At 44.0% G+C, this 17526-nt stretch overlaps 1 protein-coding gene across 4 annotated transcripts; it reads right to left on the bottom strand.

The window, feature by feature from the left end:
- Positions 1 to 2754: 2754 nt before the first annotated feature.
- efhc1 (EF-hand domain containing 1) lies at positions 2755 to 17415 on the bottom strand. 4 transcript variants are annotated; one of them, XM_021611499.3, is made up of 11 exons: positions 17135 to 17415; positions 16046 to 16267; positions 15686 to 15835; positions 12012 to 12149; positions 9734 to 9883; positions 8677 to 8869; positions 5174 to 5400; positions 4842 to 4979; positions 4375 to 4588; positions 3863 to 4021; positions 2755 to 3077 (listed from the first exon to the last, which is right to left on the bottom strand). In XM_021611499.3, the coding sequence occupies exons 1-11, from the start codon at positions 17195 to 17197 to the stop codon at positions 3046 to 3048; spliced, it is 1686 nt and encodes a 561-aa protein (XP_021467174.3). In that variant the 5' UTR covers positions 17198 to 17415; the 3' UTR covers positions 2755 to 3045. The 4 variants fall into 4 exon arrangements, with proteins under 4 accessions (XP_021467174.3, XP_021467175.3, XP_090098690.1 ...); XM_021611500.3 differs by having other exon boundaries at positions 16046 to 16264; positions 17135 to 17395; XM_090242564.1 differs by having other exon boundaries at positions 11942 to 12149; positions 17135 to 17372.
- Between the last annotated feature and the right edge of the window lie 111 nt (positions 17416 to 17526).

Below are 17526 nucleotides of genomic sequence, written 5' to 3'. Positions count from 1 at the left end.
ACTATACACACACATGGATTTAGTACTGTAGATGTGGTGGAGTAGGGGCCTGAGGGCACGCATTGTAATGTTTTTAAAAGGGTATGAACTGCCTTAATTTTGCTTGACTTCAGGAAGAGTAGCTGCTGCCTTGACAGGAACTAATGGGGATCCATAATAAACCCCAGGAAGAGTAGCTGCTGCTTTGGCAGGAACTAATGGGGATCCATAATAAACCCCAGGAAGAGTAGCTGCTGCTTTGGCAGGAACTAATGGGGATCCATAATAAACCCCAGGAAGAGTAGCTGCTGCTTTGGCAGGAACTAATGAGGATCCATAATAAACCCCAGGAAGAGTAGCTGCTGCTTTGGCAGGAACTAATGGGGATCCATAATAAACCCCGGAAGAGTAGCTGCTGCTTTGGCATGAACTAATGGGGATCCATAATAAACCCCAGGAAGAGTAGCTGCTGCTTTGGCAGGAACTAATGGGGATCCATAATAAACCCCAGGAAGAGTAGGTGCTGCTTTGGCAGGAACTAATGGGGATCCATAATAAACCCCAGGAAGAGTAGCTGCTGCTTTGGCAGGAACTAATGGGGATCCATAATAAACCCCAGGAAGAGTAGCTGCTGCTTTGGCAGGAACTAATGGGGATCCATAATAAACCCCAGGAAGAGTAGCTGCTACTTTGGCAGGAACTAATGGGGATCCATAATAAACCCCAGGAAGAGTAGCTGCTGCTTTGGCAGGAACTAATGGGGATCCATAATAAACCCCAGGAAGAGTAGCTGCTGCTTTGGTAGGAACTAATGGGGATCCATAATAAACCCCAGGAAGAGTAGCTGCTGCTTTGGCAGGAACTAATGGGGATCCATAATAAACCCCAGGAAGAGTAGCTGCTGCTTTGGCAGGAACCAATGAGGATCCATAATAAACCCCAGGAAGAGTAGCTGCTGCTTTGGCAGGAACTAATGAGGATCCATAATAAACCCCAGGAAGAGTAGCTGCTGCTTTGGCAGGAACTAATGGGGATCCATAATAAACCCCCGGAAGAGTAGCTGCTGCTTTGGCAGGAACTAATGGGGATCCATAATAAACCCCAGGAAGAGTAGCTGCTGCTTTGGCAGGAACTAATGGGGATCCATAATAAACCCCAGGAAGAGTAGCTGCTGCTTTGGCAGGAACTAATGGGGATCCATAATAAACCCCAGGAAGAGTAGCTGCTGCTTTGTCAGGAACTAATGAGGATCCATAATAAACCCCAGGAAGAGTAGCTGCTGCTTTGGCAGGAACTAATGGGGATCCATAATAAGCCCCAGGAAGAGTAGCTGCTGCTTTGGCAGGAACTAATGGGGATCCATAATAAACCCCAGGAAGAGTAGCTGCTGCTTTGGCAGGAACTAATGGGGATCCATAATAAACCCCAGGAAGAGTAGCTGCTGCTTTGGCAGGAACTAATGGGGATCCATAATAAACCCCAGGAAGAGTAGCTGCTGCTTTGGCAGGAACTAATGGGGATCCATAATAAACCCCAGGAAGAGTAGCTGCTGCTTCGGTAGGAACTAATGGGGATCCATAATAAACCCCAGGAAGAGTAGCTGCTGCTTCGGTAGGAACTAATGGGGATCCATAATAAACCCCAGGAAGAGTAGCTGCTGCTTCGGCAGGAACTAATGGGGATCCATAATAAACCCCAGGAAGAGTAGCTGCTGCTTCGGCAGGAACTAATGGGGATCCATAATACACCCCAGGAAGAGTAGCTGCTGCTTTGGCAGGAACTAATGGGGATCCATAATAAACCCCAGGAAGAGTAGCTGCTGCTTTGGCAGGAACTAATGAGGATCCATAATAAACCCCAGGAAGAGTAGCTGCTGCCTTACCAGGAACTAATGAGGATCCATAATAAACCCCAGGAAGAGTAGCTGCTGCTTTGGCAGGAACTAATGGGGATCCATAATAAACCCCAGGAAGAGTAGCTGCTGCTTTGGCAGGACCTAATGGGGATCCATAATACACCCCAGGAAGAGTAGCTGCTGCTTTGGCAGGAACTAATGGGGATCCATAATAAACCCCAGGAAGAGTAGCTGCTGCTTTGGCAGGAACTAATGGGGATCCATAATACTCCCCAGGAAGAGTAGCTGCTGCTTTGGCAGGAACTAATGGGGATCCATAATAAACCCCAGGAAGAGTAGCTGCTGCTTTGGCAGGAACTAATGGGGATCCATAATAAACCCCAGGAAGAGTAGCTGCTGCTTTGGCAGGAACTAATGGGGATCCATAATAAACCCCAGGAAGAGTAGCTGCTGCTTTGGCAGGAACTAATGGGGATCCATAATAAACCCCAGGAAGAGTAGCTGCTGCTTTGGCAGGACCTAATGGGGATCCATAATAAACCCCAGGAAGAGTAGCTGCTGCTTTGGCAGGAACTAATGGGGATCCATAATAAACCCCAGGAAGAGTAGCTGCTGCTTTGGCAGGAACTAATGGGGATCCATAATAAACCACAGGAAGAGTAGCTGCTGCTTTGGCAGGAACTAATGGGGATCCATAATAAATACAAATATCACACCTGCTATGCAAGTGTTTTAATGTCAACAATCTCCTGTTGATATACTAACATATCCAAACAGTTAAGTGTTCTCTGTGTGTAATTACAACTAATTGGGGCTTTTTAGCCTTAAAGCCAGCACTCTGACTTGTCTCCACTACAGTGGCGTGGACAGATAGATGGTCTAGCCACCACAGAGGACTGAGAGAAGAACACAGCCTAATGAAGTGTTGAAGAGGTATTCTTTATTACAAGGTCATCCATTGTGTCTCAATCTGTATAGATTTAACCTTAAACATTGTTCTGTTGGTGACCCGTAGAGGGCAGAATGAAATGTTTAATTCTGTCCAGTAGGTGTCAGCCCACTTACAGAGACAGGCATGAGGTCCAGTGTTTTCAGAATCACATTTATTTATCATGAGAAACATAGCGCAAGGGTGTGCCTAGGCTTGGGTTTCATAATCTGAGGTGGTTGGGAGGGAAGAGGTTCTTGTAGGGGAGTAACACTTCCTCTCATCAAGAAGAGGCTTCCACTCTTTCAATGTCCTCTGAGGAAAGAAGGGAGGAGAGGACTGAGTATACTGTTAGAGGGGGGATGGTTTATACTGTACACTATATATACACAAAAGTATGTGGACACCCATTCAAATTAGTAGATTCCGCTATTTCAGCCACACCCGTTGCTGACAGGTGTATAAAATCTAGCACAAAGCCATGCAATCTGGTAGAGTAGAATGGCCTTACTGAAGAGATCAGTGTTTCAGTCAGTTGGTCAAATTTCTGCCCCGCTAGAGCTGCCCCAGTCAGCTGGAAGTGCTGTTATTGGGAAGTGGAGACGCCTAGGAGCAACACGAGCTCACAGAAACGGGTCCGCTGAGTCCTGAAGTGCGTAGCTCGTAAAAATCGTCTTTCCTCGGTTGCAACACTCACTACCAGTGGTTTGTCGAGATCGGTGTGGAAGAACCTGACCTCAACACCATCGAACACCTTTGGGATGAATTGGAACGCCGACTGCGAGCCAGGCCTAATCGCCCGACCTCACTAATGCTCTTGTGGCTCAATGTTCCAACATCTAGTGTAAAGCCTTCCCAGGGGAGTGGAGACTGTTATAGCAGCAAAGGGGGGACCAACTACATATTAATAGCCATGATTTTGGAATGAGATGTTCGACAAGCAGGTGTCCACATACTTTTGGTCATATAGTGTATTCAGCGTTTACTATGAATGCAGTCTCCTCTAATGCGGGAACATTGCCTTTAAATTTAAACTGCGCTGTTGAATAGAGCCCTTTGTGTGTCACCATGGCAACAACTGTGGACACTTATGTCCTTACCTGACTGCGGGTCGGTGTGTGGGTCCACCTCCTGGTCAGCCACGCCCAGCCTCTGTCTCAGGGAGTTCAGGGTGCGAGAGGGGAGTTGATCCGAGATGGACTCCAGGTAATTCAGCACGTAGGGGTCAGCATCGGTCAGTACAAAGCGGTGTCTGAAAACTGAGGGAGGGTAGGAGGGAAAAGGGACCATAAGAGTTGGATGGTTGTATTAAATGTGAAATTCGGACCTGAGACACTCATGCACTGAGGCAACAGGGTCTATAGAACAATATCACTGCTCTTCACCAGTTAAATACATGTGTTTTTGGTTGGAAGAATGTTCTGATCCAAATAGACTGAAATGTCAATGAGGCTAGAATTAAACCTGGTCTCAGATCTGCCACATCAATGACTATAGGAGTTGGCAAGACAGCACAAACAGATCTGGGAATAGACTAAACTTTATAGGAGCTACACTACATCTCCTCCAAGCTAAAACATCTCTGTGAACAGAACAACACTAGGAAGCCTACCCTCCACGGTGTCTCCGATGGCAAAGTCGGCCGGGCCATAGAACTCAGGCTTGTCCACGGTGCAGCCCGGCTTGGGGATGCGTGTCTTTTCCAGGAACTGGCCGCTGATGATGCCGGAGTTGCGCGTGGACTTCTCGAAGATGCTGATCATATCACTGGACAGGAAGTAGGAGAAGATGAAGAGGCGGCCCTCGTCCTGGGGATTCTGGGAGTCCTGTGATAGAGCGAGACGGGATGGAAGAAAATTAAGATGCTGATTGGTTACACTCAAAGGGTGACTGTGAGATGTCAGAACTAGCATGTAAACATGTTTCTCAGGGGATGTCATGGCCTACTGGGGTTCAGTTTCAACGTCTTGACCAGTGATACTAATACCAGTCTGAGTAGTGTGAAAAGGGTATTACAGCAACCAGCTTCCCAGAGCCCCAGGTAGACCTCTTTCTCCTAACCCCCCTCCAGCCACTCACCATCCTGGCAGCGTAGCGCAGAACTTTGTGGTCATTCTCCAGCATCTTCATCAGATCCTTCTTAGGGGGCTCAGGGATCAGAGACAGGCAATTCTGAAGGGAGTCCTCCAGTGAACCAAAACCATTGTAGGGAGGAACCTGTAGAGGGAATATAGGAGAGGTGAGGGGATGTATGTGACACAGAAACAGGCAACCTCTCGTACAACTGGGACTGACGGACTGACGAACAGATAGAACCACCCACATTGGTGTAGAAGTAAGCATGGGCAGAAAAAAACACCAACCCTTCCACCAACCAACACTCCCTAACTCCACCAATCCAGTCCTTTCACCTCATGCCTGTCATGCAGCTCTGTGGTCTTCTTAACCACAGGTTTGGGTTTGAGCTCCAGGTCGGGGTGGTTCTTCTGGTAGTAGGTCTTGGTGAACTCGTCACAGTCGTAGAGCAGGAAGCGCCGGCCCATCAGCTGCAGGGTCTCGCCCACCTGGAAGTCCTTGGGCGAGTAGTACTGGTGCACCTCCTGGGGGGACACCTCCAGTACACAGCTAGGGAAGGGCTCTGGAGAGGGGAGGAAGGACATGGGGACTGTTGTATAGTCATTAGGAGGACATGGAGACTGTTGTATAGTCATTAGGAGGACATGGAGACTGTTGTATAGTCATTAGGAGGACATGGAGACTGTTGTATAGTCATTAGGAGGACATGGAGACTGTTGTATAGTCATTAGGAGGACATGGAGACTGTTGTATCATCATTAAACATATGGATACTGTTGTATAGTCATTAGGAGGACATGGAGACTGTTGTATAGTCAATAGGAGGACCTCCTGGGGGGACACCTCCAGTACACAGCTAGGGAAGGGCTCTGGAGAGGGGAGGAAGGACATGGGGACTGTTGTATAGTCATTAGGAGGACATGGAGACTGTTGTATAGTCATTAGGAGGACATGGAGACTGTTGTATAGTCATTAGGAGGACATGGATACTGTTGTATAGTCATTAGGAGGACATGGAGACTGTTGTATAGTCAATAGGAGGACATTGAGACTGTTGTATAGTCATTAGGAGGACATGGAGACTGTTGTATAGTCATTAGGAGGACATGGAGACTGTTGTATAGTCATTAGGAGGACATGGAGACTGTTGTATAGTCATTAGGGGGACATGGAGACTGTTGTATCATCATTAAACATATGGATACTGTTGTATAGTCATTAGGAGGACATGGAGACTGTTGTATAGTCAATAGGAGGACCTCCTTGGGGGACACCTCCAGTACACAGCTAGGGAAGGGCTCTGGAGAGGGGAGGAAGGACATGGGGACTGTTGTATAGTCATTAGGAGGACATGGAGACTGTTGTATAGTCATTAGGAGGACATGGAGACTGTTGTATAGTCATTAGGAGGACATGGAGACTGTTGTATAGTCAATAAACACATGGAGACTGTTGTATAGTCATTAGGAGGACATGGAGACTGTTGTATAGTCATTAGGAGGACATGGAGACTGTTGTATAGTCATTAGGGGGACATGGAGACTGTTGTATCATCATTAAACATATGGATACTGTTGTATAGTCATTAGGAGGACATTGAGACTGTTATATAGTCAATAAACACATGGAGACTGTTGTATAGTCATTAGGAGGACATGGAGACTGTTGTATAGTCCTTAGGAGGACATGGAGACTGTTGTATAGTCAATAAACACATGGAGACTGTTGTATAGTAATTAAACACATGGAGACAGTTGTATAGTCATTGGGAGGACATGGAGACTGTTGTATAGTCATTAGGAGGACATGGAGACTGTTGTATAGTCATTAGGAGGACATGGAGACTGTTGTATAGTCATTAGGAGGACATGGAGACTGTTGTATAGTCATTAGGAGGACATGGAGACTGTTGTATAGTCATTAGGAGGACATGGAGACTGTTGTATAGTCATTAGGAGGACATGGAGACTGTTGTATAGTCATTAGGAGGACATGGAGACTGTTGTATCATCATTAAACATATGGATACTGTTGTATAGTCATTAGGAGGACATGGAGACTGTTGTATAGTCAATAGGAGGACCTCCTGGGGGGACACCTCCAGTACACAGCTAGGGAAGGGCTCTGGAGAGAGGAGGAAGGACATGGGGACTGTTGTATAGTCATTAGGAGGACATGGAGACTGTTGTATAGTCATTAGGAGGACATGGAGACTGTTGTATAGTCATTAGGAGGACATGGATACTGTTGTATAGTCATTAGGAGGACATGGAGACTGTTGTATAGTCAATAGGAGGACATTGAGACTGTTGTATAGTCATTAGGAGGACATGGAGACTGTTGTATAGTCATTAGGAGGACATGGAGACTGTTGTATAGTCATTAGGAGGACATGGAGACTGTTGTATAGTCATTAGGAGGACATGGAGACTGTTGTATAGTCATTAGGGGGACATGGAGACTGTTGTATCATCATTAAACATATGGATACTGTTGTATAGTCATTAGGAGGACATGGAGACTGTTGTATAGTCAATAGGAGGACCTCCTTGGGGGACACCTCCAGTACACAGCTAGGGAAGGGCTCTGGAGAGGGGAGGAAGGACATGGGGACTGTTGTATAGTCATTAGGAGGACATGGAGACTGTTGTATAGTCATTAGGAGGACATGGAGACTGTTGTATAGTCATTAGGAGGACATGGAGACTGTTGTATAGTCAATAAACACATGGAGACTGTTGTATAGTCATTAGGAGGACATGGAGACTGTTGTATAGTCATTAGGAGGACATGGAGACTGTTGTATAGTCATTAGGGGGACATGGAGACTGTTGTATCATCATTAAACATATGGATACTGTTGTATAGTCATTAGGAGGACATTGAGACTGTTATATAGTCAATAAACACATGGAGACTGTTGTATAGTCATTAGGAGGACATGGAGACTGTTGTATAGTCCTTAGGAGGACATGGAGACTGTTGTATAGTCAATAAACACATGGAGACTGTTGTATAGTAATTAAACACATGGAGACAGTTGTATAGTCATTGGGAGGACATGGAGACTGTTGTATAGTCATTAGGAGGACATGGAGACTGTTGTATAGTCATTAGGAGGACATGGAGACTGTTGTATAGTCATTAGGAGGACATGGAGACTGTTGTATAGTCATTAGGAGGACATGGAGACTGTTGTATAGTCATTAGGAGGATTTGGAGACTGTTGTATAGTCATTAAAAGTATAAACTTGGATTAGCTAACGCAAAGTACCATTGGAACACAGGAGTGATGGTTTCTGATAATGGGCCTCTGTACGCCTATGTAGATATTCCATAAAAAATCATATATATATATATATATATATATATATATATATGATAGTACCAGTCAAAAGTTTGGACACACCAACTCATTCAAGGGTTTTTCTTTCTTTATACTATTTTCTACATTGTAGAATAATAGTGAAGACATCAAAACTATGAAATTACACATATGGAATCATGTAGTAGCCAAAAAAGTGTTAAAGAAATCAAAATACATTTTATATTCTTCTGCCTTGATGACAGCTTTGCACACTTGTAGCATTCTCTCAACCAGCTTCATGAGGAATGCTTTTCCAACCGTCTTGAAGGAGTTTCCACATATGCTGAGCACTTGTTGGCTGCTTTTCTTTCACTAGAAAAATGCTTGCAGAGAACAGGCCTTACCTGTTTTGATGTTCGTAGGCTGCAAGGGAAGGGGTCCCAGCCACTGTTGGGCTCTCCCAGCATTAACCCAGTTAGATCACTACACAGAGAAACTAGTGCCAATAGCTAAAATAACTGAGAGACTTACTGCAGGCTGGTTTGATGTTCTTGGGCAGCCTCTGTCTGCGTAGCAGCACAGGAAAGGGGTCCCGGCCACTGTTGGGCTCATGGACCTCTCGGATCTCCACTGAGTCATCCACCAGATAGTACTGGATTGTCACAGGCCTGGCCTCCCCGTACAGAGAGTCAGTGTGGTCCCACAGCGCAAAGAAACGCAGCACCTATTGATACAGATGGCCAGAGGTCAAAGGTTATAGAGAGAATAAGATCCTGCTGAGGTCATGTTTAGCCATATAAATAGTTACGTGTGTTTAAACCCATACTAAATCCTTTGAGTCCTTTGCTTAGACTGATTTGAATACAAATCGTGGTAAAATGGTACATGACTATTCTATAGGAACATTATACTTTCAGTGAGCTCCAAAAGGTATTGGGACAGTGACCCATTTGTTGTTGTTTTGAAATGATACAATGACTATGAGGTTGAAGTGTAGACTGTCAGCTTTAATTGGAGGGTATATCAGATAAACTTTTAGAAATTACAGTACTTTTTGTACATAGTCCCCCATTTTACTGGACCAAAAGTTTTGGGACAAATTCACTACTGTGTATTAAAGTAGTCAAAGTTTCGTATTTGGTCCCATATTCCTAGTACACAATGACTACATAGAGCTTGTGACTCTACAAACTTATTGGATGGATTTGCTATTTGTTTAGGTTGTGTTTCAGCTAATTTTGTACCCAATAGACAGATCAAAATACCCTCAAATTAAAGCTGACAGTCTGTACTTTAACCTCATAGTCGATGTATAATTTCCAATCCAGTGCTGGAGTACAGAGCCAACACAATGAAACATTTGTCACTGTCCCAAGACTTTTAGAGGTCACTGTGTATCAATGTAATGCCAATGCTGGAGATCAAACACATTCAGCAAAAGATTTGATGAAGTGCATGGGAGCATTGAATGCAAGGCTGACATAGGAGACGAATGTCAGACAATGACATCGTGCCTCATATCGACCAATAGATAATATCCATATGGGAGGCATGTAGGAGTCAGGGCAACTAAGTACAGCCCGCTCACCTTGCGGTCCATGGTGAGGAACTGATGGAGGCGGTCGAAGACAGATGGGGTGATGTAGGAGCGTCCAGCCTGGGTGCGCCGCTGAATGTACGGGTCGACCGGGGTCGGCTCAGGGTCGTTCAAAACCAGACCCTCGCTCTCCATGAAGTCCTGACCACATGAGACACAGTACAGAGTATCTACTATTGCATAGATACAGATAATAAACATACCATGGAGCTGGAAGTATTCAACATAGAACGTGAAAAGTAAAAAAAAGGGAAAGTGCTTTTGACAACACAGTGAGGAAAACAAGTCTGTGTGTGTGATGTGTGTGTGTCTAACTGACTATTTGTCACATCGAGTGAGATGTGTTTTTCCAGTGTGTATGTGTCACTTTGTGTTTGTGTTTACCTACAGAACCAATCAAAAGTTTGGACACACCTACTCATTCAAGGACTTTTCTTTATTTGTACTATTTTCTACATTGTAGAATGATAGTGAAGACATAAAAACTATGAAATAACACATACAGAATCCTGTAGTAACCAAAAAAGTGTTAAACAAATCAAAATGTATTTTATGTTTGAGATTCTTCAAAGTAGCCACTCTTTGCCTTGATGACAGCTTTGCACACTCTTGGCATTCTCTCAACCAGCTTCACCTGGAATGCTTTTCCAACAGTCTTGAATGAGTTCCCTACAGTACATATGCTGAGCACTTGTTGGCTGCTTTTCCTTCACTCTGTGGTCCAACTCCCAAACAATCTCAATTTGGTTTAGGTCGGTTGATTGTGGAGGCCAGGTCATCTGATGCAGCACTCCATCACTCTCCTTCTTGGTCAAATAGCCCTTACACAGCCTGGAGGTGTGTTGGGTCAATGTCCTATTGAAAAACAAATGATAGTCCCACTAAGCGCAAACCAGATGGGATGGCGTATCGCTGTAGAATGCTGTGGTAGCCATGTTGGTTAAGTGTGCCTTGAATTCTAAATAAATCACTGACAGTGTCACCAGCAAAGCACCCGCACACCATCACACCTCCTCCATTCTTCACGGTGGGAACCACACATGCAGAGATCATCCGTTCACCTACTCTGCATCTCACAAAGACACGGCGGTTGGAACCAAAGGGCAGATTTCCACCGGTCTATTGTCCATTGCTCATGTTTCTTGGCCCAGCAAGTCTTTCCTTCTTATTGGTGTCCTTTAGTAGTGGTTTCTTTGCAGCAATTCAACCACTGAGGACTGATTTACACTGTCCCCTCTGAACAGTTGTTGAGATGTGTCTGTTACTTGAACTCTGTGAAGCATTTATTTGGGCTACAATCTGAGGTGCAGTTAACTCTAATGAACGTATCCTCTGCAGCAGAGGTAACTCTGGGTCTTCCTTTCCTGTGGTGGTCCTCATGAGAGCCAGTTTCATCCTAGCGCTTGATGGTTTTTGCGACTGCACTTGAAGAAACTTTCAGAGTCCTTGAAATGTTTCCAGATTGACTGACATTCATGTCTTTAAGTAATGATGGCCTGCCATTTCTCTTTGCTTATTTGAGCTGTTCTTGCCATAGTATGGACTTGGTCTTTTCCCAAATAGGGCTTTCTTCAGTATACCACCCCCTTGTCACAACACAGCTGATTGGTTCAAATGCAATAAAAAGGAAAGAAATTCCACAAATGAACTTTTAACAAGGCACACCTGTTAATTGAAATTCCTTCCAGGTGACTACCTCGTGAAGCTGGTTGAGAGAATGCCAAGAGTGTGCAAAGCTAACCGGTGCCTGTATATAGCCTCACTACTGTATATAGCCTTGCTACTGTTATTTTTCACTGTCTTTTTACTGTTGTTTTTATTTCTTTACTTACCTATTGTCCACCTAATACCCTTTTTGCACTATTGGTTAGAGCCTGTAAGTAAACATTTCACTGTGAGCCTTACAACTTTGATTTGAATCTGTCATCAACGAAAAGGGTGGCTACTTTGAAGAATCTGAAATATTAAATATATTTAGATTTGTTTAACACTTATTTGGTTACTACATGATTCCATGGGTGTTATCTCATAGTTTTGATATCTTCACTATTATTCTACAATGTAGAAAATAGTCAAAATAAAGAGAAACCCTTGAATGAGTAGGTGTGTCCAAACTTTTGACTGGTACTGTATGTGTTGGTATCCTAGTGTGTGATAGATAATGGGTGTGATGTGTGAGTGTGTATCGTATCTATTTACCTGTGTGTAGCTGTCACAGTGTGTGATAGATAATGGATGTGATGTGTGAGTGTGTATCGTATCTATTTACCTGTGTGTAGCTGTCACAGTGTGTGACGCGGTAGACGGTGCCATACACTACCAGGTCCATGCCCACGTTGAGATCTTTCCAGTGGTAGTGGTCGCCGCGGTCGTTCTTGGGCAGCCTCTGGCGCTTGATCAGCTTGCCCTGCGGGTCGAGGAAGAAAGGATTCACACATCAAAAATAGACCTCAATCATATCTCCTATCAATTTTGTCCTAGAAGAAAAACCCCAACCATCTTCTAAAATCATTATTTAGAATGTTGCAGTGTGTTAGTTCACAGAGCAGCTGTCTTTACTAGAGGAAAATGTCGCCCTAAGATCAAATTAAACTTAAAGTGGAACTTACAGCGTTTTAACCACGTTGCAGATATTAAACAATAATATCAGTCAAAAATATCAAATTCCTAGTTTTTGCTACAAAAGCAACTTTATAAGAGGTTTTAAAAATAGGTTCTATTTGACTCAACGTTCCATGACGTACACTAAGTTATTTTTGGCAGAATAGATGGATGCAGTTCAATGCCTGATTCATATAATTCACCAATACATTTCTTGGTAGTCCAAAACATATTGCTATCAGGTTGTAAATCCCAGCTGGCCTGATACATTGTTTGCCTCCTCCATTTGGGATTCACTGTTTCAGTATTTTCCACAAAAACGGACGAATGTAACTAAGGCTGGGAATGTCAAAACAATCAAGGGCAATGATCACAAGTCAGTCATCACATGGCTAATAGGCTAGCACATCTATTAATAACAACAAGCTAAACACACAGAGCCTAACATTAGCTAGATATCTAGCTAAATAGCTGCTAGGAGGATGTCATGTCATATCATTGGAAGAGTGGGTGAGTGGTTGACTTTCCCTACATATCATTCTTTGGTGGCTATACACAGCTAGAGATGTATGAGTCATTTGGTTAGCTAGCAAGAACTTGTCCAGTTCGCATATCTCTTGTGTTCGCAAATTCAATCTGGCGCTCTATCTTTCTATCTACGATTTCAGAGCTCTCTCATCTGTGTGACAGAGCACAGAATAACTGATAATTTTACGAACGCGCAACACCTGCTGAATATGACCAGTGTCAGTAAACGCAGGCAAAGAAAGTAATAGTCACAAAGCTCTAGATAACATGTAAACAGCCTAACCAGCTCTGCTAGGGCAAGTAATATGGTTAGAGTGAGGCGTTCTCTCATTTGTGTCTGGAAGTAGCTAGCTAGCAAGCTAGCCAACTTTAGCCAGTTATCTTTAGGTGCTTGGTTGGGACAAGTGTGCATTGTTGGCAGGCAAGCTGCAGAAGGACGAGTAGACTACAATTCCCCATCGTTTATCAGTGCAATTTTGATGGCGAATTAACTGAAACAGTTTGAGAAGGTTTATCTAATGTTCGTCCGTCAGATGTTAGCTCATCTTTCTCTGGCTAGCATTAGTTGTTGACCTTGTTGTTGTTGAGGTGCATAACTGAGGGAGAGAGAGCCAACCTTTTCATGGTTGTTTGAACAATAGGACTGTAAAGTTCCCAAATGTAAGAGGTCTCCCATGATGTTTACATATTTGCAGAAATCTATTCAGGTGTATTTTGTGGCTTTTGGCGAATGCATTCTAATGATCTAAAGTTGTGCTGTTGCATCTACCTGTAAACAAACACACAGTCCAGTTCCAAATGAATGATGGCAGACCCATCTGCCTGTAAACACACAGTCCAGTTCCAAATGAATGATGGCAGACCCATCTGCCTGTAAACACACAGTCCAGTTCAAAGTGAATGATGGCAGGTCCATCTGCCTGTAAACACACAGTCCAGTTCAAAGTGAATGATGGCAGGCCCATCTGCCTGTAAACACACAGTCCAGTTCAAAGTGAATGATGGCAGGTCCATCTGCCTGTAAACACACAGTCCAGTTCAAAGTGAATGATGGCAGGTCCATCTGCCTGTAAACACACAGTCCAGTTCAAAGTGAATGATGGCAGGTCCATCTGCCTGTAAACACACAGTCCAGTTCAAAGTGAATGATGGCAGGCCCATCTGCCTGTAAACACACAGTCCAGTTCAAAGTGAATGATGGCAGGTCCATCTGCCTGTAAACACACAGTCCAGTACAAAGTGAATGATGGCAGGTCCATCTGCCTGTAAACACACAGTCCAGTTCAAAGTGAATGATGGCAGGTCCATCTGCCTGTAAACACACAGTCCAGTTCAAAGTGAATGATGGCAGGCCCATCTGCCTGTAAACACACAGTCCAGTACAAAGTGAATGATGGCAGGTCCATCTGCCTGTAAACACACAGTCCAGTTCAAAGTGAATGATGGCATGTCTATCTGCCTGTAAACACACAGTCCAGTTCAAAGTGAATGATGGCAGGCCCATCTGCCTGTAAACACACAGTCCAGTTCAAAGTGAATGATTGCAGGCCCATCTGCCTGTAAACACACAGTCCAGTTCAAAGTGAATGATGGCAGGTCCATCTGCCTGTAAACACACAGTCCAGTTCAAAGTGAATGATGGCAGGCCCATCTGCCTGTAAACACACAGTCCAGTACAAAGTGAATGATGGCAGGCCCATCTGCCTGTAAACACACAGTCCAGTTCAAAGTGAATGATGGCAGGCCCATCTGCCTGTAAACACACAGTCCAGTACAAAGTGAATGATGGCAGGCCCATCTGCCTGTAAACACACAGTCCAGTACAAAGTGAATGATGGCACGCCCATCTGCCTGTAAACACACAGTCCAGTTCAAAGTGAATGATGGCAGGCCCATCTGCCTGTAAACACACAGTCCAGTTCAAAGTGAATGATGGCAGGCCCATCTGCCTGTAAACACACAGTCCAGTACAAAGTGAATGATGGCAGGCCCATCTGCCTGTAAACACAAAGTCCAGTACAAAGTGAATGATGGCAGGCCCATCTGCCTGTAAACACACAGTCCAGTTCAAAGTGAATGATGGTAGGTCCATCTGCCTGTAAACACACAGTCCAGTACAAAGTGAATGATGGTAGGTCCATCTGCCTGTAAACACACAGTCCAGTACAAAGTGAATGATGGCAGGCCTGTGTGCAAATGACTTGTTTGTATAAAGGCCACTTTTACTTTTCTAGATGCACAATTGAGAGCATCCTGTCGGGCTGTATCACTGCCTGGTACGGCAACTGCACTGCCCACAACCGCAGGGAGGTGCGGTCTGCACAGCGCATTACTGGGGGCAAACTACCTTCCCTCCAGGACACCTACACCACCTGATGTCATTGGAAAGCCAAAAAGATAATCAAGGACAACAACCACCCAAGCCACTGCCTGTTCACCCTGCTATCATCCAAAAGGCGAGGTCAGTACAGGTGCATCAAAACGGGGACCGAGAGACTGAAAAACAGCTTCTGTCTCGTCCTGGACAATGTTTTTATTCGGTTGTATTTACTGCAGTGTCTATTGATTAGTATAAAAGATATGGCCGCTGTTCCCACTCTATATTGCTATAGAATTTTCACAAATGTCTTAGTATACGGAATTCCCAAACATTCTAAGAATTGATAAAAAGTTGAAAATTACCATATCTAAGTGCTCGCTTGTCAGAATCTTTTTTTATAGGTGTCATATTCTTTCTGGGGGTGTATATGAACAGATTTTAAAAACTTTAAGTGGAAGCTAAGATTATTATCTCCTCTGATCTTCTTTGCCTACCTGTGGTATCCCAGAGTTCTCCACCACCGGTTCTATGATGCACATGCTGTCGTCCTCCAGGTAGTAGTAAAGGACCACAGGGCGCACGCGGTAACCCTCCTGGGGCGAGTGCAGCACCTCCTGCTGGAAGTAGCCATAGAAGCGCAGCACCTGGAAGAGAGGAAATGGGAGTGGGTGAGGGGAGAGGGGAGGGGAGGAGAGAGTGAAAAGGAGGAGAGAGGGGAGAAGAGGGATGAGAGGGAGAAAGCAAGGGGAGAGGACAGATCAGTGTATTCCTCTGCCTGGACACTGTTCTGTAAACACTTCAGAAGATAATGATAGAATCTCATGGTTCCCCAGCCTGAGACTATTGTAGCCTACCTTCTTGTCATAAGCGACATGAGCAGGGATGACGTCCAGAGCTGGGCTGTAGTGGGGGGTCCCATAGGTGAGAGCAGACGTCTGACTGGAAAACTGGTTGATCTCACTCTGGGTCAGCTCACTGGACAGGAGAGGGGCTTGTCCGATGCCAACCTTGGGCCGGTGCGGCAGGGCATAGCCATTCTTATAGGACAGGGTTTGAGGACGATGGTGAGCTGACTTCTAGACAGAAATATGTATATATTTTTTAAGTGTTAAGGGAGGTATCAAGGATGTGGTCAGTACAGCATTGATAATCAGGAAAATATCAATTTTGTCTAGGTCAGATTAATAGGTCTGTTCATTGGCATAATGCACTTCTCCTCCACTACTAACGTAAGAATAAAGTTGAAGAATCCACCATATGCCCTGGACCAGAACTAGTCCGTTTCTATGAATTGAGGATAAGCAGAAATTCACAGGTAAATCATCGGAAAAAGCAGTGAAATCAAAACCCTTTATAAAAATGTAGTTTTTGGCCTTTTACTTTGACCGTAATGCTCGTCAAAATAGAGGAGTCAAATAATATGCTTGGTATGTTGACCTTAGCAGCAGAGGTAGACAGCTAAAATTGTTAGCTATCTACATATGATTGAATTTGATAAAAATTAGCCTCACTCTGTTTGACTGAGTTACATTAGGCTACTTAACTGGAACGTGATTCAAATTGCAGTGTAAAACCTGTGCAATTTATTTCTGCAGTAGCTCGTTTCATGTGTATCACGTTGCAGTTAAGTAGCCTAATGTAACTCAGAGTGGTGCTAATAAAAAAAAACTTTAATCATATGTAGATAGCTAACAATTCGATTAACTAGTTGACAAAATAGGACAAATTGCACTTTTATGCTATAGCCATTTGTAATTTCACACTGCCTGAGCCACATTCCAAAGCATGAGCCTGATGGATAATAACTTTGTTGTAATCGAACACCGACGGAAACTTTTGTAGCAAACTATTCAAGCGTAGCCTTCAACGTGATACATTAAAAAGTCAGATACATTGTTGCAGGTTTACTTGACCTGGCTCAAAAAGAAACTAAAGGACCTTACCGTAACATCCCGAAAGGTGTTTCCTGGCAAAAATGGCAAGCCATGTCCCGTGTTGATCGACATTGCTTGTAAATACTCAAACGTTCAAATAAGTATTTTGAACATAGAAATAATGCACAAATACTGAACAGAAACTATAAAGGTTTAGCTATCAGGCTATTTAAACATTATTTATAGTATAACTGGTCTAAATTAGGCCGAGGTGACCAAGGAAACAGAGGATAGTATCAGTTGTCATGGGGAAATATAAACAAAACGTCACTCAAAGAAAATACGCGAAATTCGCATGTCTCGCCGCCAGATGGCGCGCCATCTTCATGATACACAACAGTAATAATGGGAATAAAATATTTGTGGTAGATTCACATAGGTACAAAATAAAACAACCAATG

This window comes from Oncorhynchus mykiss, chromosome 8 (assembly GCF_057628025.1).
Source record: "Oncorhynchus mykiss isolate SJ-2025 chromosome 8, ASM5762802v1, whole genome shotgun sequence".
Classification (NCBI taxonomy): Eukaryota; Metazoa; Chordata; class Actinopteri; order Salmoniformes; family Salmonidae; genus Oncorhynchus; species Oncorhynchus mykiss.
The sequence above is the reverse complement of the archived record's forward strand: the minus strand, read 5'-3'. Positions and strand labels throughout refer to the sequence as shown.

Coding starts and splice junctions, on each gene's coding strand:
- efhc1 (XM_021611499.3), bottom strand. CDS start 17,197: ATGTCGATCAACACGGGACATGGCTTGCCATTTTTGCCAGGAAACACC. Junction 5,401..8,676: donor GAACATCAAACCAGCCTGCA/GTAAGTCTCTCA, acceptor TCCCCTCTCCAG/AGCCCTTCCCTAGCTGTGTA. Junction 4,589..4,841: donor TGCGCTACGCTGCCAGGATG/GTGAGTGGCTGG, acceptor GCTCTATCACAG/GACTCCCAGAATCCCCAGGA.